The 20,912-nt window shown below is 41.8% G+C and overlaps 2 protein-coding genes across 6 annotated transcripts in view; one reads left to right on the top strand and one right to left on the bottom strand.

The window, feature by feature from the left end:
* thrb (thyroid hormone receptor beta) overlaps positions 1 to 8,855 on the top strand; it is a 61,551-nt gene extending 52,696 nt beyond the window's left edge. For 4 of the 5 annotated variants that reach the window (XM_083680930.1, XM_083680933.1, XM_083680932.1 and 1 more), the window contains 6 exons: positions 113 to 260; positions 894 to 1,099; positions 1,979 to 2,065; positions 2,689 to 2,835; positions 4,433 to 4,691; positions 5,996 to 8,855. In XM_083680930.1, the coding sequence (XP_083537056.1) occupies positions 113 to 260; positions 894 to 1,099; positions 1,979 to 2,065; positions 2,689 to 2,835; positions 4,433 to 4,691; positions 5,996 to 6,237 (1,089 nt within the window). In that variant the 3' untranslated portion in view covers positions 6,238 to 8,855. The remainder of the gene's footprint in view (positions 1 to 112; positions 261 to 893; positions 1,100 to 1,978; positions 2,066 to 2,688; positions 2,836 to 4,432; positions 4,692 to 5,995) is intronic. The other variant, XM_083680934.1, reaches the window with a different exon arrangement.
* A 3,754-nt stretch (positions 8,856 to 12,609) lies between these two features.
* Positions 12,610 to 18,692, bottom strand: nr1d2b (nuclear receptor subfamily 1, group D, member 2b). Its single transcript, XM_083680929.1, has 8 exons — positions 18,207 to 18,692; positions 16,204 to 16,440; positions 16,002 to 16,090; positions 15,154 to 15,298; positions 14,059 to 14,771; positions 13,686 to 13,871; positions 13,239 to 13,449; positions 12,610 to 12,975 (listed from the first exon to the last, which is right to left on the bottom strand). Exons 1-8 carry the CDS (start codon positions 18,223 to 18,225, stop codon positions 12,779 to 12,781), a joined length of 1,797 nt encoding a protein of 598 aa, XP_083537055.1. The 5' UTR covers positions 18,226 to 18,692; the 3' UTR covers positions 12,610 to 12,778.
* Between the last annotated feature and the right edge of the window lie 2,220 nt (positions 18,693 to 20,912).

Raw genomic sequence — 20,912 nt, forward strand, 5'->3', positions numbered from 1 at the left:
TACATATATTGTCATTATTGCTTATCGATTAGAAAGAATGGCCTTGCTGATGGAGGGAATCCGGTCCATTTTCAGAAAGGTTTTGAACATGTTATTTATCATTTTTTCACAGGGTTTCTTCCGCCGTACAATCCAGAAGAATCTCAATCCGTCTTACGCATGTAAGTACGAGGGGAAATGCATCATCGACAAAGTGACCAGAAACCAGTGCCAGGAATGCCGCTTCAAGAAGTGCATTGCAGTTGGCATGGCAACAGACTGTAAGTAAACCCTAAAATAGCTTCTTGAGAGGATGTCCCACATCACCTCACTGGTTGCACATTACGAGGTATTTAAGGCCCGAGACAAACACACTGTTAAGAAATTGAGCTTGCATTAGTTCAGACAGGGCACTTTAGGTCAAACGGCGCAGCTGTCCCTCAGGCGATTCACACGTATGTCAAAACATCCATTACTTGTTCAAGGGACAAGGCTTAAAAGCAGCCAAGTTGTAACACTCCACCATAGTTACACAGTGTGACATGACCACTGTTGTGTTTTAAACAGTGTGACATGACCACTGTTGTGTTTTAAACAGTGTGACATGACCACTGGCTATGAGAGTAATATCTGTTGGTCTATAGCCATATTACACCAGCAGCAACACGTAATAGTTATGCTGTATGATACAGTTTAGACATGTAATGTTTTTAGTGATTAGAACTAAAACACTTGTGGGAATCAATTGCGCGGTGGATACAATCTGATGTCTCTGATGGCACTGGACTGTATGTGTTAAAGGGTGGTTGCTAATTCTCTTGCTATTTTTTATGATTGATCCTTGGTGACCCCCCGCCCCCCTTCACCTTCCACCTCCCTCTCCTCCTCCTCCCCTCATCGCTTTCCCCTCCCAGTGGTGCTGGACGACAGCAAGCGGTTGGCCAAACGGAAGTTGATTGAAGAGAACCGGGAGCGGCGGCGGCGGGAGGAGCTGCAGAAGGTGGTGTGGGACCGACCGGAGCCCACCCGGGAGGAGTGGGACCTGATCCGCATGGTCACGGAGGCCCACATGTCCACCAACGCCCAGGGCAACCACTGGAAACAAAAACGCAAATTCTTGGTGAGACGTCTCCTCCCTGACACAGCGTCCATGTCAGTGCACATTCCCAGAATTCCACTCTCCGTACCCCACCACCCCACCCCCCCTCCCCCCAATACCCAACCCCACCCTCACCACTGTTCCCAACGTTAATATATCCATGTTTTTTGTATCTCCTTGTAGAGTGGGGAGAATTAGCTGGACGCTGGAGAAAGTGTGTTCCTCAACGCAGCAGAACTAACTTATAACGGAACATCTATTCTCTGTTTGTTTTTTCTCCTTAAGAAATGTCCTTAATCAAAACAAATACTAAAACAAACTGCTCTCTTCTTGTTCTATTTCTTTCTCTATCTATAGAGTAGAACCTTTCATTCACACCTCACCTTTTTGACTAATTTATTTTCTTTTCCGTAAAGCCTAATTCCTCTCTCCAGATTGATGTCTGTCTCAGGACCTTTTGACTTTATCGTGGGGTTTCCAAGTAGAGATTAGAAAGACTCAGGCAACAGGCTGTTGGTTAGGTAGATACACATACTGTAATCTAAGATAGGTAGCCATTTGATTGTTTGAATTGTTTAATTTAATTATGTATTAAGAATTTGTTTCTATCGTAATGCAATATTAGTAATGAATAGGTTCAGTAGATTTGCCATTATAACCTCATTTTCGAGCAGTCAGTCAAAGCAGAATCACTTCGATCTGTCAACGAAAGTGTGAGACAGCTCTGATAGAGGTTCTTCAGTGTGAGCCTTATCTTGTCATGGAAACCCCTTTGCATCTGTGTACTCACCTGTTTCTCTCTGCACTTATCTCATCTGTCTCTCAGTTTAAACTTGTTTTGTTTTAGTTGGCTTGACACGGGTTCTTGAAACTTCACAATCCCTATTGATTGCCCAACAGGTCGAGGAAGCAATGCTACTTAATGAAATAACATGTAATTTATTCTATACTTCTGACCAGAGTGCAGTGGGGGTGAAGGAAGCCAAGGTAAGAACCCGTAGACAAAAATATATACTGAGTTTATGAAACGCTTCTCAAATCTCACGCTGCTATCTGTTTTGAGTTAGTATAAACTATAGTATGGATATACTTGAAGTATTGTGTATGTGTACAGTAGCTCTCCACTAGCTGTGACAGATTGAAGGTGTACTCAGAAGAAGGACTCTTAAGGGCTCATTATACAAAGTGTTTTATCTGCCTATTGATTTAAAGCCAAAGCAACAGAAGCTTGGGGGTGCTGTACGCAGTGACCTGTCCCGTCTCCATCTGGGCTCTCTGCTTTCACACTCTCTTTCTGTCTGATAATACTTCCTCTGGTCAGAAGGGAACTATTTAGTGTCACACTCTACAAACCACATCAGTGGATAACCCTAGTCAAAAATCTACTGCCAACTGAGGATGACTGCACTCTCAATTATCCCACCTTTTAAGTTTCCCCCCTTTCCCTCCTTTTCCCCCTGAACCATGGCCACAGTGGTCGACTTTTTTTCTGTCATGCTGTTACCCTTTGACCTGTCTCACGCTAAGAGGAGAATGTGTTGTGTTAGTAGATGTCCCTATTGGACACACGTTCAGATCATTGAGCCCTCCTTCCCTTCATGTCGTTTCAGCCTGAGGACATTGGTCAAGCACCCATCGTAAATGCACCTGAAGGGAGCAAAGTGGACATAGAAGCCTTCAGTCAGTTTACAAAAATTATCACCCCCGCCATCACCCGAGTGGTGGACTTTGCCAAAAAGCTGCCTATGTTTTGTGAGGTAAGCAGGGTTTTCATTTGTTATTATAATAATACATTTAAATAAAAAAATAAAAAATATATATATATTATTTATAATATTAAACTTGATTTAATTGACTTGATTAAAGGGATAGTTAACTTTTTTACACCTTACAGTCAGATGGTTCCTAAAGCCGGGCAGGTGCACGATTCCGGGGGGGGGGGGGGGGGGGTTTCGGTCGCATCGCCTAGTGTGAGAGCAACCATCAGGTCTGCTTGTGCAGTATACATTGCTGCGGGACATGGAGAATTTGTCTTGCAATAGAGATCCTGTCATCGGTTGGAATCGCCTGTGTTTGTAAAAATTGAAAAGTGCTTGCTGGCTTTACCCAGATAGTAGTCAGGCCAGGAGAAACTGTAATCCATGTTGTTTAAATAGCCATGGCTATAGCCTGGTAATGTAAGTGTAAGTTAGTAGTGGCTATTTAAGCAAGTCTGAATCATGGATAACAGTTTCTCCTGGCCCATGGACTACTTTCTGGGAAAGGAACATGGACATGCGCAGATTTAAGTAAGAGCAGGTGCTATGCAAGGATGGGTGGGGCGAAGAATGTTAAGGAAACGTCCCTGGTAAGGAACCATTTGACTATGAGGTGTAAAAACTATCCTTTTAAACTTGACTTCACCTGATAAGTAATTATGTTGATATTTTGTAATGCATAATAAGCTAAAATAAGATACTATTAACATAAGGGTAGCACATTAAAATGCAGCTCGGAATAAGTGGGTAATTATCAGTAATTATCGGTGGCCTGTGGTTTCCACATAATAATAATTGTACATGAAAGACGCTTGTTTCTGTATTATTATTATTGCACCATTTCCATATTGTTCTTGAATCATTGAAACCCATGAACACAATACAATATGATATGGAAACGTTGCAACAATAATGTGGAAAGAAACATATTTCATGCAAAATAATTACGTGGAAACTACAGTCCGTCTTACCTTGTAATTACAAGATAATTGTCTAGTGTTACTGGTAACCACAGATAATTACTGATAAATAGTTTCCTTTGTTGTTACTGGTAATTACCGGTAATTACTGGCAATTACCATGGTACCCACTTATTCTGAACGTAAAGTGCTACCCTATAACGAAAATAGGACACTGTTGATAAGGCTAAAGAAATGTTGGTTTTTGTTTTAGTGTGAGAAGATTGTGTGTTTTTTTTTACCATGTAATTGTCAGTTACTATTCATCTTAAAAATTAAATAAAACAGAAAAAAAAAAAAAAAAAAAGGTGTTTCTGTGAAGTGATGGTGTTTATTTAATGACTTTCTTTGTTTAAACTTTGGCACAGTTCAATACCCCAAAGTACTTTTCACATAGATGAAATGTACAAATGATGAATAAGACAAATTCTGTACTAATTAAAAACAGCAGAATATAGACTACATACAAATAAATAAACTCAAAAGACCTAGATAAAAATTTTTTTAAATGATTTCAACTACAGTAAAAACAAATTGAACACTATTAAATTAACAAGTGTCAATGTTTATTGTTTTATTATGTTTAAATGTATTTAGCTATGTGTTACATGTCCTTCTCTCTCTGTTCTGTGAACCAGCTGCCTTGTGAAGACCAGATCATCCTGTTAAAAGGCTGCTGCATGGAGATCATGTCCTTACGAGCGGCAGTGCGCTACGATCCAGAGAGCGAGACACTCACACTAAACGGGGAAATGGCCGTCACCCGTGGCCAGCTGAAGAATGGAGGCTTGGGAGTCGTCTCGGACGCCATCTTTGACCTGGGCGTTTCGCTCTCCTCCTTCAACCTGGATGACTCAGAGGTGGCTCTGCTACAGGCCGTCATCCTCCTGTCCTCCGGTGAGCGTCAGCCAATCACACATCCGGCCTCTTGTTTTCAGTAGACAGGCTTAAAGGTTAGGTGCTCAAATGGTCCTACAGTATTCATTCATTCATTTATTTATTCATTTCATTTACGCATTCATTAGTTATTTAATTATTTATATGTTTGTTTATTTTTCTTTGTTGTTATTGTTCAATTTTATTATGACATCACAAATGGATACGTTTACAGTTGAGTATCTCTAGATTTCTCGTTAATAAATATAAATAGGTGATTAAAAGGATCATTATTACAAGGCCATATTTTTTCTACAAGCTTACAAAGCATTGACAGAGAAAACCTCTAGCTGCCAAAATGATACTGTAATTAAAATGATAATTTCAAAAAGAGTTGGCTAATTGCTCTGATTTATTTTCCACTTGAATAGTAAAAACAGTATTATACAATGGGTGGTCTGGAATTCCCATTGTTACAGCCTATCCTGCCCATGATGTAATACGGAGCCTTGTGTATTTCAGTCAGCTCATTGAGATATTTTTTTCTCTTTGTTTCCCGTGGTCATCTTTCTTTAGTCTTTCATTATAACGGTACCCTCCTCAAATCATCCCATTGTTGGCCAATGAACCGGACTCCTATGGGGTCATAGGTCATGACCCTCTAATTATAAGGTTAGGGTTGCTGCCACAAGAGTTTAAAGAGGATAAAGAATATAACCAATATATTCCATTCCAGGTTCTAGGGGTTTATAGTCTATAGAAGAGCTTTGTTTTTAGCTACTATGGCTTTAACACCAAATAAACCATGAAGGCATTAAGTGTCTGCTGGCCTGCTTTCCTGTGCGATTAGCCACAGCCAGTCAATACTGCTATTCATTCCACCAGAAGTCTGTTTAATGCCCATTAGGCCCAAGGATTACTAAGCCCACTGACGGAAAATCATCTTATGATGGTCCTACAATGTGGCTACAGCTGTGAGAATCAATAGCTTTGGTCTGAGGAACATATCCCTCCATCCCTAAGACGATGCTGTTCTGTGAAGCCATCGATCTCCTCTCCTATGCACAGATTGTCTGCAATTGTCGTGAAATCAATGGAAAATGTGAATTCAATCTGCTATTTTTTTCTTGTAGCTCTGTACTGTAGTCTGGTTTTATTCAGTGGATGTGCTGAACGTCTTAAAATCTAGTCGCTAGATGGTTTTAACCACGTCACGGTTTGCATGTGTGATTTGAGTCTCAATATATCAATTGTTTGTGGCTCCAATACAGTACGGTGTGAATGTAAACTAATCTGCCTTTCTGTGTATGTGTCTCTCTCCTCAGATCGACCGGGCCTGACCAGGGTGGAGCAGATCGAGCGCTGTCAGGAGGAGTTCCTCCTGGCTTTCGAACATTACATAAACTACCGCAAACACAAGGTGGCCCACTTCTGGCCCAAGCTGCTGATGAAGGTGACGGACTTGCGGATGATCGGGGCGTGCCACGCCAGCCGTTTCCTGCACATGAAGGTGGAGTGTCCCAACGAGCTGTTCCCTCCACTCTTCTTGGAAGTTTTCGAGGACTGACGGACAGACAGACACCCCATGGAGGGGTGTGTGTTGTGTGCGTGTGTGTCTGCGTGGGCGCCTCAGAACCCCCAGGTGGCCTCAGGGGGGCCCATCGGACACCCGGACACGCAGAACTCTTCTTAGCACTACTGAGTGTCACCTCATTCCACAGCTTAGGAGTAGCTTACGGCCTAGTTTTGGATGGAACCATTCCTTATGATGCGGGTACATGTGAATATTAACATTTTATTTTCATTTTGGAAAATGTTACTTCTTAGTTAAACTATAGTTTTGTTTTGTTTTTTTGCATTAATTGTACAGTTGGCTTATTGGTGGTCATGTCTCGTCATTGTCGACAGCACTCGTTTCCGTCATAAGAACCATTTTCAAGATTAGTGTTTCTTTTTTTTTCACATTCAGTACTGACTCCACCCTCAAATGTTTGGTGCGAAAAAGCAAAGGCATTATTAGCCAGTCGACCTGCATTCCCCCGTTCCCTTGTGTTATCCTCCGTCAACACTGCTCTGCCGTTGTTTGTAACCCCCTGTGTAGGGGTCCCTCTGGTGGTGGTCTGTGAGAGCCAACGGTTCAGCGCTGCCATTCTGTGACTCAATCACATACACATACTTCCTCACAAACAACAGCTCACACTGTAACCACCCGCCACACACTAAAAGAAGCAGTGTTAAGGCACAAGCCAGCTCATCCGTAGGGACAATCACAGATTAAAAAAAAAAATTTCTCATCTTGTCCTTGGTGCGCCGATCCAAGACTTATGAAAGCACATCTTAACGCGATGTCAGGAAAAGACTATCCGTGAATATTATTCTCTTTTGAATGATGCCACTCAAGTCAGTGCCAAATGTGAGGGAACCGAGCCCCTCTTATAAGATCTTCTACCTGGACCAGGATGCATAATCTAACCTGACTGGCTATCAGTGACTTCTTATAAAATATGCGTCCAGTATTCATTGTGTGGACACACACACATACGCACACCATGAAACAGAACACTTTTGTTGTGTAGTCCCCCTTCTAGTTTGATAGCTTGTTACTCGTGTCATATTATTTCTAATCGTGTGAGGTAATGTAATTAACTATGGTGATGTTCTTACATGGACTGGTTGGTGCTATGAAATAGTTGATTCATGCCTGAATCACACACAGGGGGGCAGACCCCACTGCTGACCAAGAGACAGGTCATTGGAAATCTTGAGGCAGAGAAGAAAGAAAATGGCTGCCCCAAATAAATGAAAATACATGTAAAAAGATGATGCAACGTCAGCAGGGTACAGTGAAATAGCTGATGAGATTGTGAAAACTCTACAACATTTTTTTTCTCTTTCTTTTTCTGTATTTCTTTCTTCTTTTTTACGATGTATGATATTGCTGTTTTAAACATGGCAGAATTGGTAAGCTTTGTGTAAATCCATGTATCTAAATATTCACACTATTCCTCAAAGTAGCTTGTGTTTTCTGTCAAGTGATGCCTTTCATGAAGCAATAGAATTGCTGCAGTGTTTGAATGACTAGGACCTCACACACCACACAAACTGCACCGACTCAAAAGTTTTATGCACAGACAATCAGAGAGAGAAGGAGAAGAAGAGGCGCAGGGTCACAGAGTTCACAGGTGAGCAGGGACAGGCTGAGCCAGTGTTCCCAGAATGAGTGACATTGTTGAATTCTCAGAATTGTGGGATTCTCAGAATGTTACCTATTCCGTGTGACACTTCTTAAAGTGCCAGTGTGGTATTATCTCTCACAAGAGTGGTTACTCTTCAAGTTTCTCAGTTAGAAAACCAACAACAAAGGTTGCACCATAGAAAAGCTATTTTACAGTACAAAGGAAAAAGGATGTATATTTTCAGACTGATGAATTTTTTACGGATATTGTATGCAATTTATGAACATTTTACTGTTTTATGTAAAAAAAAAAACATTCAAAGAAATCTTTCTCTAAAATTAATTGCAAAACAAACAACATAGGCCTATCTGTTTAGACTTGTTTTCCTTTAAAAGAAGAACTATGAACAGAACTTCATGGACCATAGATTGGACCACTGTTTACAGTGTTATTTTCACCATGACAAATTGGTTATTACTGTATAGAAATATATTTACTGTCAGGACAACAAAACAATACCGCTACAACGTTTTCATGGACATGACACAAAAGACGCAAGACCTACTCCATTCTCAAAGCATCACCAACATCAGTGAAGCAATGCACTGTCAAATGAATAACAGATTTCTCTCCCTGTGTGTTTTCGTGTCTGATTGTTTAGCAAAAGAAATACCATTGTTCATGATGTAGTATCGTCGTTGATGATATTCAGAGAGACAGTCATGGAGAGAAAGGGAGTGTGATTAGAGTGTGCGTCAAATTGAGAGTGAATATGTGGATGAAATGATGTTTTTTTTTGTACCAAATTTAATGTATTGCACAGTGGCAGCTGTAAAACAGCGTTGCCCTAAATTCAATCTGGCAGGTTTGGACGCACTGGTTTGGGTACTCTGGAAGAAAAGAGAAGTTGCACTAAAGAGATAATAATGATATTTTGATGCTCATGATGATGATAATTGCACTTAATGTGAATTGGCTCTTGAGAATAAAGATGGTTTTGAGAAAAGCTCTATAGGGTGCTTGTTTTGTTTTGTTTCCAAAGCCTCGTATTGGTCGCTGGAATAGCATATTCATATATTCATATGTCCTGTGTGCATATATATATATATATATATATATATATATAGCATATTCATATGTCGTGTGTGTGTGTGTGGGGTATAGTACGTTGCAAGTGAGATTAAACCTTCAGTGTTGCTGCACAGGTGCATCCAATTACACCTGAGTTAGACCCTGACATATTTATTAAGTGGCACTTAAACTACCCAGGCAACATTGCCCTGGTAATAAACCAAGGAAGTCATGATAACCAAGGTTTGATGCGAGTGACCCCTGGTGTTCTATTCAGAACGGGTGTTTACTCGAAATGTTAACGTAATCACTGTCCCATTGCCTTCCAGTCCAGAATACACACGGGTGTGTCTGCTTAGCGTGAAATTTCACCCGGAACGGAAGATGGGGCGGAGTTGTGTCTCTCCCTTCGCATACCTTTCTGACGACGGTGATGCTATCATGCTACCAGATATCAGAGATTTCCTGTGTATTTGTGTCCTTAAAAGGACAACACTGCTCTCTGCTGGTGGATTATTGTATCGGGGGTGTAGTTGTCGTCATTATGACAGGTTTGATTTGCAGTAAGTAAGGAGGATATGGTGATATTCTGCGCAGTTCTAAAAAGAGGGAAATTTGTACTCAATTTGCATATATCACACTTCCCAGATCTGCATATTCCCCTGAGACTTCTTCTTTCATTAATCACTAGAGGGGAACACAAGGTGAGGAAGGTGTTGTGAGAAGGTTTTGTGAATATCAGCCCTGCTGTTAGTGTCTGTGGAACCCTCTGACTCGCTCACTCAGAGATGACGTTTCTGTCTCATCCCCATTTATTAATATTATTATTATTATTATTATTATTAATCATAATAATAATAATAATATATGTAATGTAGTTGTGAGTGTAAATCAACAGGTAAAGGCAAGTGAAAGACAAAGTATTAAGTTGTTTTTGATATCACTGGTTGCGAAGTTTAATAGTTGAGGACACTTGAAAAACAATATGTTTGCATAAAGCTTGCGTTACGTCAGAGGAAGCATGGTTTGCAAATGACCACAGATAAGTAAGTACTTCTGTGTTGTGAAGTGGAGTTTTTGCATGTTGTTTGCATAATTGGTTTGAGCCAGGTGTGGAGGTACTGGTACGATTGTCTCGAGGGGGGCCATCCTATTAAGCAGTTAGATGAAAGAGTGAAACAAACCAGCTCTCAGATGACTACGATAGCAGTTCGGAGATAAGGTGTAAAATACCTCTACCAGCTCGTCATACACTATATAATTACATCTTAATCGATTGAATAGCACCTGACCCTGTCAAGGCAGGCTGACCGACCGAGACCACTAACAGGTGAGACGTCTGTGGGTGGCAGGGTTATTTGCTATTTCAACTTTGAACTGTTTGTATTCTGTTGTTCTTCAACCAGGTTCCTTCAATACGCGAGGCCATTCTTTCTAATTGGTTAGCAATAATGACCATAGATTTGAAATTATATAAATTTAGGCTAGTTAAGAGAAAGGTAGGCTAAATGACTGAGACCACTAAAAAGTGAAACCTTTGACCACATATAAGGGCTGCAGTGCTATTGGCTATTTCAATGCTGCTCCATACAGTGCCCTCCACAAGTATTGGAAAGTCTTGTCTCCACTGTTGTCTTTTTTTTAGCTCTACTCCAACAGTTTGGATTTTAAATCAAACAATTACTACAAGGTCAAAGTAGAGATTCTCAGCTTTAATTCATGGGGGGGGGGGTTCAGATTGGGTTCACCATTTAGAAAGTACACAATATTTTAAATATACTCCACCTATTTCAGGACTCCAAAGGTATTGGAAAATATCATATAATGACCAAATAAAGTGCTCATGTTTAGTATTTGGTCGACAATCCTTTGCATGCAATAACTGCCTGAAGTCTGCGGCCCATTGACCCCACCAGACACTGCATATATTCTCTGGTGATGCTCTGCCATGAAATCTGAAATGCATGTTTAATTGGATTTAAATGGATTTAAATCTGAAGATTGACTTGGCCAGTCAATAACTTTCTGCTTTTGGCCATGAAAAACTCCCATGTTGCTATTGCAGTATGTTTGGGGTCACACAATGAAGCGTCATCCAATGAATTTCGAGGCATTTGCTTGTACTCAAGCAGACAATATGATTCTGTACACTTCAGAACACATTCTGCTGCCACTGTCAGCAGTAAAATCATGATTTTTTTTTTATGGTTGGTCAACTTGACTGATGATATGTCGAGGAAATGAAGTGACAACTTTAGTGCAATAATCCACATTAATATTTTTATTTATATGGATATATTTATATTATTTATAAAGATATTTATATACAGAAATCTATGTATACTGCAATGTTTTCACAGAGACAGACCACAGCTCAGCAATGTAACACGTGGACGGAAGCTCTAATCATAGAACCTAAAGGGCAGCAGATTGGAAAAGAGAGAGAAACTGTCTAAAATCAAATACATGATGTGCATTGAAATAGCAAACGCCAGCAGCTCAGTTACAGTCCTTACCACATCTCTTGCTATTCATTAAAGTACAATCACTTAGCTCATATTACAATCACACAGTATGTAAATACAATCTAGCAATTTGCTTAATTACATCGATCCACAGTCTTAACAAGTTGGAAAATTAGTAAGAAGGAAAAGGAAAAAGAAAAAGAAGGTCCTCTTTTCATGAGACAGTGGCACAAGAGTTGCTGGTTGCTGAAAGTCAAGTAACTCTGATAGACATTCCTGCAATGATTCTCTCTCTAACCGCCTTCAACAGCAAAATCACGTGGAAACTGTATGGTTGATGAGAGCATAATGGCCAGTAAGATAGCACCAGAGAAACCAGGGTTGAACTCCTTGTCGTAAAACATCTTCTGACATGTTGAGAGAAGCCTAGTGAGGTTTTGACTGGTAACTGTCAGTATCTTTTTGGCAGTTTATGCCACCTCAACATATTTTTGACTTCATTTAGACTCACTACCCTGTCATTCAATCGTCAGCCGTAAGCATAAATAGCACTGGCTATGGATGAGGCAGTGTCGGAGTGATGGTTTGTTCAAAAACCATATCAGTTACTATGAACATCGACATCTACAACCCCTCCTCTTGACCACAATAGCGTAATACATATAACACAACTTGCACCATAAGCTAAAATTGTAATAAGAGATTGCCTTTCATTCAGATTTGTCTCGAGGAGAACTAAACAGACATTATTTGCTCTTTCTCAGGTGACTGGGGGCTCACTGGAAAGCTGTTACTTAGCAGCTACAGTACAACAACATTCTCCTTTTTGTCTTCTGCAGCTTTCTTTGAGAGAGGAGCTTTAACTCTCATCTGTGTCAGTTTAAGATAGGAGGTTGGAATTTAATTCCCACCCTTAAAATCAGACAGCTTTTCTCACAGGCATAGCATCCTTTAAGGTCAATATGGCCAAAACAACATCATAAAACATACCTTAGGCGTAGAAGACCTCTATGAGAACAAAATCGATCACATATTGCACTAACAATGCAAAAATACAAATAACAAAAAGGGTGGTTCTAAGATTAGATATGCTAACATTTCCTACAAACCCAAACGAAACATAATCATCAATCTTCTGATTGTGATTGTGAATGTGTGCATTACTACCCCCCCCCCCAAAAAAAAGGCATTTCAGCCCTACAGTACAATAATTGGTATGCCCCCCCCACCATGACACATTCCCCCATTAGTTCAATTATGTTGGGGTAAAAACATCACATGAAGTGCGTGGCCCGGAATAACTGGAGGCCAGAGTTCATGAGGGGGCTGGTCAAGTGTTGAGGGGGAGGGACTTTGTGGTCCAGGTGCAGGTCCAGGTCCAGGCCCAGGTCCAGGCTCAGGGGTGGACCTTGAAGGCCAGTAGCTGCTCAGAGTGCATGTTGTTGAGTGAGCGCAGGTCTGGCAGCTTGAGCAGCAGCTTGGTAAAGATGGCCAACTCATTGGGGTGGTTCTTAGTAATGAGGCTACGCAACGCTCGGATCAGCGTGTCCTGCAGTGCTTCCACTGAGTTCACGTTCTCAATCCCAGAGCGATCTAGAGTAGAGGAGAAACAAGGGGTTGATGTTAGGCTTGATCCTGAGGTCCCTGTTCATCATTCTGCATCTTGTGCCAACTGCTCTGAGGCTCTATCGAGATGGGTTTAAGATGTTAGAATAGGAAGAAAGGCATAATACACTTTTAAATACGTACGTTTCAATACATTTCCTATCCTATGGTCTTGCATGTCACTAGTGTGTTTTTATTCTATATTAAAAAACGTGGGATACGTGGGAATGAGAAAATCGTGTGGCACACACCAGCGGAGACCAGGACCACCGCAGTAAACAGGCTCATCTCTTCTTCACTAAGGCCCAGGCTGGTCAGCTTCTCACTGAAGTCAAACATGGAGTTGAGCAAGTTGCCCGCGCCCATGGAGCGCAGGGCCTCCACGCCGTACTTCTTACCACCCTGGAAGGTCACCGTGCGATCCTTGGTGTTGAACAGCGAAGCAAAGCGCACCACTAACACCTGCCAAAGTCGCAGCAACACACTGTAAGTCTTGATGCATTCACCGGCCTGTAGACATTAGTCGTTAGTTCAAAGCTTGACTTCAGTGATGGAGATATGGGTAACAAAGCTTGAATCTACACTCAATACTGTTTTCACATGGAGTGAATGGGGAGGAGGGGGGAGGAGGCTAGGCAGGCGGGGATAGTGGAGCTAAGTGGAGAAGGTTAATGGTATCGTATGAGAGTTGAGCGTACCTCAAAGGTGCCTGCCTTGAGCAGGCTCACTTGGTCCGGCTGGGACAGGTCCCTGAAGCCTGGGACGCGCTTGGCAAACTCCACCACCTCCCTGACAGCCGGGGTGAAGCTCTGAGAGAACTCCTCCCAGATCCCAGGGCCAAACTTGTGATGGTTCACGTAAGGGGACATGTTCATGGGACACACCTGAGGAGGGAGAGGGGGGAGGGGGGGAGAGAGAGAGACTCAGGTTAGCACAAGGGGAAATCAACAAACAAAGATAATTTCCTCCCCATGTAATGCAAAGCAAGTCTAGAATAGTGCTATACGCCACACAATCAATTACTATAAATCATCATTACCTTTATCATTATAATATCAACTAAATTCTCACCAGGTGCATCCTGTTGCCCCCACTCCACACTGGCCCAGTGAAGCCTCCATTGGAGGTTGTCTCACCAGAGTTGTGAGAGTTATGTGCATAGGCTGGACAGTGGCCACTGGGGGCACTGTTGGGCAACCTATATGGGCAGTGGTTGTTATTGGTGTTAGGGGTGTTGTTCTCTTTGTGATGAACCTCAGGGCCTTGAGGGCCAACGTTAGTGGTCTGCTCCTGAGCTGCAACCGGGGCAAGGTCATTCTGGTGGTTCCAGGCTTCCTGCCTCTCCTCTATACTCCGGCTGCTGTTACTCACACACTCCTCTGTCCCCAGGGAGGGCGGGGCCTCTGCGGGGGGGCTTGCCTGTTCCTGGTTGTACAGGAAGGTCTCCTGGTGAGCCCTGGTCACCGAGCCGATGACCTCCTCCTCCCCGCTGTCGGACACACTGGACGATGCCGAGCTGGGGCTGGTCTCCATAGCGACTATAGGCTCAGGTTCAGAGCCGGTCTCCGATAGGTTGGACCGCGGTGATGGAGCGGGAGAGCAGGAAGAAGCTGCGGAGTCCTCCGAGGTTATGGGCTCCGTGCAGCGAATAGGGAGCTGATTGGCTTGGGGGAGGGGCTGGTTGCCATGGAGCTGACTGTTGTTCATCATGTTGTTCATGGCACTTTGCATCTCCAGCAGCATGCGTTGTTTCTCCTGCTTCGGGATGCGGCCAAAGCGCACAGCTAGGCAGTTAGAAAAAAGACGTTTAAATATACAACGTTTAGCATATAGCCCATGTTAATGCAAAACAGTGTCAGGGTTCTCCCCGAAGGATGCCAGAGTGGTGCTGCGTCACTATGTAAACATTACACAGCAAATTAAACTACATATTTAGTAATGATAGTGTAACTATCTTTGACACTGTTGTTAAAAACGAAAGCGAAAGTGAGAGCATTATGATGTTCCTCAGCGAATTCAGCTTTTTAGTGGTATTTCTTTTGCACATTTTGACATGAGTAAAAGTCGGGTTTTGAAAATGCAATCCAGCGCCACGCTGTTCAAAAAATCTTGGGGAGAACCCTGAGAACCCTACTTTAGTGGGAATAAAGAAGGACTAGAACTCACAGTCTCTCGACATCCCCACCAGCAGACACTTCTTGAAGCGGCACTGCTGGCAGCGGTTCCTGTTGATCCTCATGATGGGGCAGCTCTCGTCCTTAAGGCACTTCTTGTACTGGATGTTCTGTTGGATGCTCCTCCGGAAGAAGCCCTGATGGTGGCAGACACACACAGGGACGGTCTTCAGGGTCACTCACATCAATAGAGAAACAGAGGGGGGTGATGGAGGAGAAGGGGGAGGAGAAGGAGGCCAAACTAGGCCATGAAGAAGAGGGGCGGATATAAGGGCGGGTTGAACTACTTAATGCTGTCTCGACTTGATGCAGATGGCTGTGATCTAGTTAGGGTACGACCCCATGACCCAGTTGGGGTATGACACAATGACCCATTTAGAGTACCACCCCATGCATGTCCCAGTTAGGATATGACCCATTTCGAGTATGACCCCATGACCCTGTTGGGGTGACACAATCACCCAGCATCCTTTCTCTCCTACTGTTACTGTGCTATTGAGGCACAATGCAGATGTTTACATTTACATTTAACAGACACTTTTATCCAAAGCGACTTACATTAATTACATTTGTCTAAGTAAGTAAATCACCTATACATCAGTCATCGTAAGTAAAACCTTCGATAAGAACAAGTGCCACCAGCAGTCACAGCGCTAAAGAAGGAAGAAAACGTTTTTTCTTTTGTTTCCAAGTTCAGGTAATGTAGGGTGTTAGGAGGTGGAGCGGTCTGAGGAGGAGGAGCCTTTTTTTTGTACTCTAAAGAGATGGGTCTTCAGTGTATGGCGGAAGATAGGTAGACAAACTACCTATCTTAGATGTTTGTCTTGAGTTTGTCCTCACCTTGCAACCCTCACAGGCATGGACGCCATAGTGGAATCCTGATGCTATGTCCCCACAGACTTTACACAACAGCACCAATTCATTGATTTCTGCAATGATTAAAAATTTAAAACAGAAGGTTATTCATCAGTATCCTGCCACAGAGAGTAAATAGTAAACACGTCTTCAAGACACATATTAAAGTGATTCAGCCATCACTCACTTGTAATGCCGCATTTGGCAGTAGAGGTTGAGCGTCCTGTCTTCCCTATGCCGAGGGAGGGCAGGCGGGTGTGGCCCTTTGTGGATGAGGGTGTGTTTGCCAGTTGCCCCTGCCGACGTCTCTGGGAGGAGGTATGAGGCGGTGAGGAGGACTGGTAGCTGCTGTTGGAAGAGTCGCTGTGACAGGACTCAGGGCTGGAAGCAGAGCTGCCCGAGCTGATGTACGCTATTACACCCCCTGGTAGGGAGAGGGAGAGGGAGAGAGAAAGAGGTTGAGAGAGAAAGAGGTAGAGAGAGAGAGACACAGAGAGAAACACATCTGATGTGGAGGAGGAGGGAACTACTGATTTATTGAAGGCTTCAGTTTGCCTGCAGGAAATTAAACATAAACAATAACTTCTCTCTTCAACCTCCCCATGAAGCTAAACTGGCACTACGACAAACTGCGTTTTGAAAGAACCCATTGTGCTGAAATTCAGTATAATGCTTATGTATTGTATCGTGTAGAAATTGAGCAACAATTGTGCAACAACATGAAAACAGTATAATCCTGATTGGATAAAGAGTGCAGCTTATATTAATAGAGCCTGTCCATAGTTCACTACAGTGGCTTTCTTCAGCCAGTAAAAGCAGACCAGACAGTGTTCAGGCTAACCAGGTTTCTTCCACTCCCTTGTTAGATAACACCCACTTCATAATGCCAGCAACAGAAGGGTGTGTAGACTACCCTACCCAGAAACTGACGCACAGCTCAAGAGGAAGAATTGTTTAAAACATCTCAGATGTTCTTGCAATTACTTGTGGATCAAACTGTATTAAACCATTTTCTAATATTATGATGTGAATTAGGTTTTCATGGCCAGGTTGAAGTTAAAGAATAAACACGTTTATTTCATGAGGCTACTTCACTTCAGCATTAGATAACACAAACATAGAGAAGATTATTAAAAAGCTCAAACTTACAGAATGAATGAATGACAAATGAATTTGTTAAAATGCCACAATATAAACTACCCGTAAAACGTCTCCATTAAACGCCTGTTTAAAACACCCGGGGTTAGTTGTGCAAAGGGACCAAGTTAGTTATGTTTTCAAAACTGTTATGTTTACATGAATTCTGATTATTTCCAGGGATAGATACACAACACTCAAAAACATATGTAGATATCTTTGTGAGAAAGAATACTATATTTCCCTGGCACTAAAAGTTAAGCATGTTCTATAGATAACACCTAATTGTGTGTCATTAAATGTATGCATTATCAGGAGTCCTGCGGATGTCTGACAACATTCTAGTCAAAACAGCCGATTTTTTAATTCTACCACATACTGTTACTTTGCCGAATATAGGCTAATATCTTGCCCATGTGTAAGTTTATTGTTTACAACTGATTTAATATTGATGCAATATTAAGAGTTTAGAGTTGTGACCTATCCACTATAGCCTTTCACATTCTCGTCAGAACACAGTGGCTGATTTAGACAGTAAATTGCACAAATGTCAAGGGTATTAATCTTTCTTTACACTTTTCTTAGTAATCACACATGTATGTATTTAATGTAGGTTTGTAGTTTGTAAACGTTCATTATGGATTTCAAATGTAATGGCATTGATTGAAGAGTTGTCCCGACGTCAAAAGCATTCAGTCGTCGTTATGACTTCACCAACTGCGAGCTACGTGTTTCCAAGAACCAAACGAACACACCATCGTTATCAACGATCCGTAGCTCGCCAAGGGAAATTATGCAATGCCCAAGTCACTACCCTTTTCCTCCAATCAGAGAGGATGCACAGGGAGCGTAAACACAGGTGCACATGGCTAGACTGGCCGGTCCATGTGAGAAAGGGAACCGCAGTGCTGTTGGAACTGGTTATGTAACAACACTAACCTCGGTGGCACTCCTAACCCCTTTAAAAATTAAACCAACACATGATCTAATTGTAGACACTAATAAATACATTCATTGCACGCATCTTTATAACTGAGTAAAAAAAATACTCACCAGCTTTAGTGGATTCCATTTTCTCAGACCTATTGAGATCACCGTTGCTACCTGAATTCTAAAGCCGTTTTTGTCGCCTTTTTTCAGCAACTTGAGTCGCTGGTTGATGATACTAGCTGAGTTATAAAATTAAGTATCCACATATAGTAAACAAAGAAACTATTTCCTTAGATCACATCTATTGCTTGACAGAAACTGGAAGCTATAAGTATGAATTGCCACCTTGTGGCTGGATCCTTTGACGCAGTTCTTCTCGTTACAACACAACCCGCAACAATGAATATCGCAATATTGTAACTGTGGGCTTTGCGGAAGCCCGAATCACACGAAAGATTGTAACCAAATAATCGAACGTTTGGAATTCCGTATCTTTCCTCCTCGAGAAGAACGTTCGAATAATCTGTCGTGTCCTTGGTGCTGCTATACTGTAAATAACATGTATTTTTTTTCCAAATGAAATGAAAGCTCTGGTTGAAAAGAGTCGAAAGTCCTCTGCTACTGTCTTGCTAGCAATGACTGTTTTCGACTGCTTTCTAGCTGCTACCACGTGACTTCAGTGACTCCTCCTCCTTCCAGTCTGGCACACTGCTACAGCTCCGAGTGAAGTCAAGGGCCCTTCTCTCAGCATCACAAAAATGGGGGAGCATCACAAAGTCGTTTTAGAGAGAAAATATAGTCTATTACAAATTACCAAATTGATGGACAAATGTATGCACGTAAAGTAACGTGCAGTTGCCTCGAAAAATAAGAAAATAACAATGTCTGAGACAGTGTTTCAAAATGCTTTAAGTGCAATTTCTCTCCGAAAGTATCTCAGAACGCAGCATCTAATCTGAGAGTCTGATTTAGAGAGACTACATCAAGTGAAACCACCGTCAAACATTGCCAGCTAACACAAAACAAATCTACATAATAAGGTTTGTGAGCTATGTGGTTGAATGAAACTGAAACACACACAACTCACTTCCTCTTCACAGTATGTTGAATAAATACAACATATGTAAATGAGGGCCATTAATTCACATCATTGTTGTTGTATGGTGTGGCTCTCCTCATAATTGTATACAAAGTTTAAAATGTAACAACTAATCCTCCATTTATCTCCATTATTTGCGTAATCTTTAATTGATTCAAAGCCTCTGGGAAGAAAATTATCCTTTGCCTTTACATGGTTCATAGACACAGCAAACCCGCAGATGGAACATTGGTTACAAAGATTCATAATAATAATAAATGTATGGTAATTTAGAAAGTAAGAGTAGCATTTTGCTGACACCTGCAACAGTGCTTACATGACATTTCTCCAACAAATTGAATGCACTGAGGCATAAATATCACGATTTCTTAAGATATTGAGTTATTGACGTACACATCTCTCTGGGGAAATAAGAATGGAAAGCAATACAGCAGTAGAGACACATGAATGTATAGTTGCTAATGCTAGCTCAATAATGATAATTGAACACCTTTTAGCAATTTCAGTGCAATATTGATAATGTTGTCATCATTATTTGCCTTAGGTTGCCTGTGGAAAAGATCATCTGTGCATTCTTCATCCCGTTTCTTATTATTATTTTACTTCAATTTAATCTGTAATTCAATTTCTTTGATTTATAGCCCTGTTTTGAATCCTGTTTTGTCTAAGATTAGATACCATAAGATGTCTAAAAATGAAATAAAAAGGATCAAAATCACCATATAGAGGAGACAACACCATAACCCTGTTAAAGGTAATCTAAATAAGGTTTTATCCTACCCTCCCTGGCTGCACTGATTGCAATGGCGCCATGCCCATAGAAGGCACAAAGGCATGTGCCTCATCAGATTTTTCCTGTTTTACCATTTTCCCGTCCGTCCGTCCTCTCATACTTGGTTCCCCCTCAAAAATAATGGGTGTATGACTCCCCTGATTGATTGTGTCCCATTGTGGAGACTTGCATACAATTTATTCCTTCACTTAAGAGCTGTGTTGTAACTTAAACCCTGTAGACATAGTAACATCACAAGTGTCATGACCCACATTTGGAGACAGTCAGAGCTCACTGGGGACACAGCTACATTTACACAATACAGAGCTTAACCCCGAAGCGGACTGTCCTGGCTCAGATATTCTTCCTTTCACATTGTCTTTTCTAGCAATGTTTCAGCAGCTATGGCGCGTGCTTAACCAGACCAGCCCAGTACAGCTCGGCTCAGATCGGTTCAGCCCAGTAGTGTGAACTAGGGTATGGTGAGGGAGACACATGATGGAATAAACCACAGACACAGAAACATTCAATTATAATTCAGGAATGAGAGCGAAATGCTTATATTGGGCAGTACACCCCAGGCAATCTCAATCCCATTTCCTTGGACACCACTCTAAATGCTATTGTGAGCATCAATCCCACGTTACACTCGCCCATTCTCCAGTTTCTTTTTTGGGAAATTTAGGTCACCAGGTCAAGGGTGACTGCTGCCCCCAGCTGGATGTGTGTGTATGAACAATGGAACTTTGGATGTGGGAGAAATATGAGGAAGTTATTTAGACTCCCACTGTTTTACCTTACAATCCTATTGTACAGTACTACAAGGATAAATGTGATTTTCCAAGTGTGTAAAATCTGGAACGCCTATTTGGTAATTGTTTTCCATTTTGTAGGGATGTCTGAGTGTTAAGTTGAAAAGATGCTGCAATATGAAAGCCAATATGAAATCTCGGTCACA

Source organism: Argentina silus (assembly GCF_951799395.1).
Source record: "Argentina silus genome assembly, chromosome: 11".
Classification (NCBI taxonomy): domain Eukaryota; kingdom Metazoa; phylum Chordata; class Actinopteri; order Argentiniformes; family Argentinidae; genus Argentina; species Argentina silus.

Bases quoted from the DNA above. Each gene is read 5' to 3' on its own strand.
- nr1d2b (XM_083680929.1), bottom strand. The intron at 15,299-16,001 runs GTGAGGACAAAC...TGCCACCATCAG, and splicing joins ATGCCTGTGAGGGTTGCAAG to GGCTTCTTCCGGAGGAGCAT. The intron at 13,872-14,058 runs GTGAGAATTTAG...CTCCCTCCTCAG, and splicing joins GGGGCAACAGGATGCACCTG to GTGTGTCCCATGAACATGTC.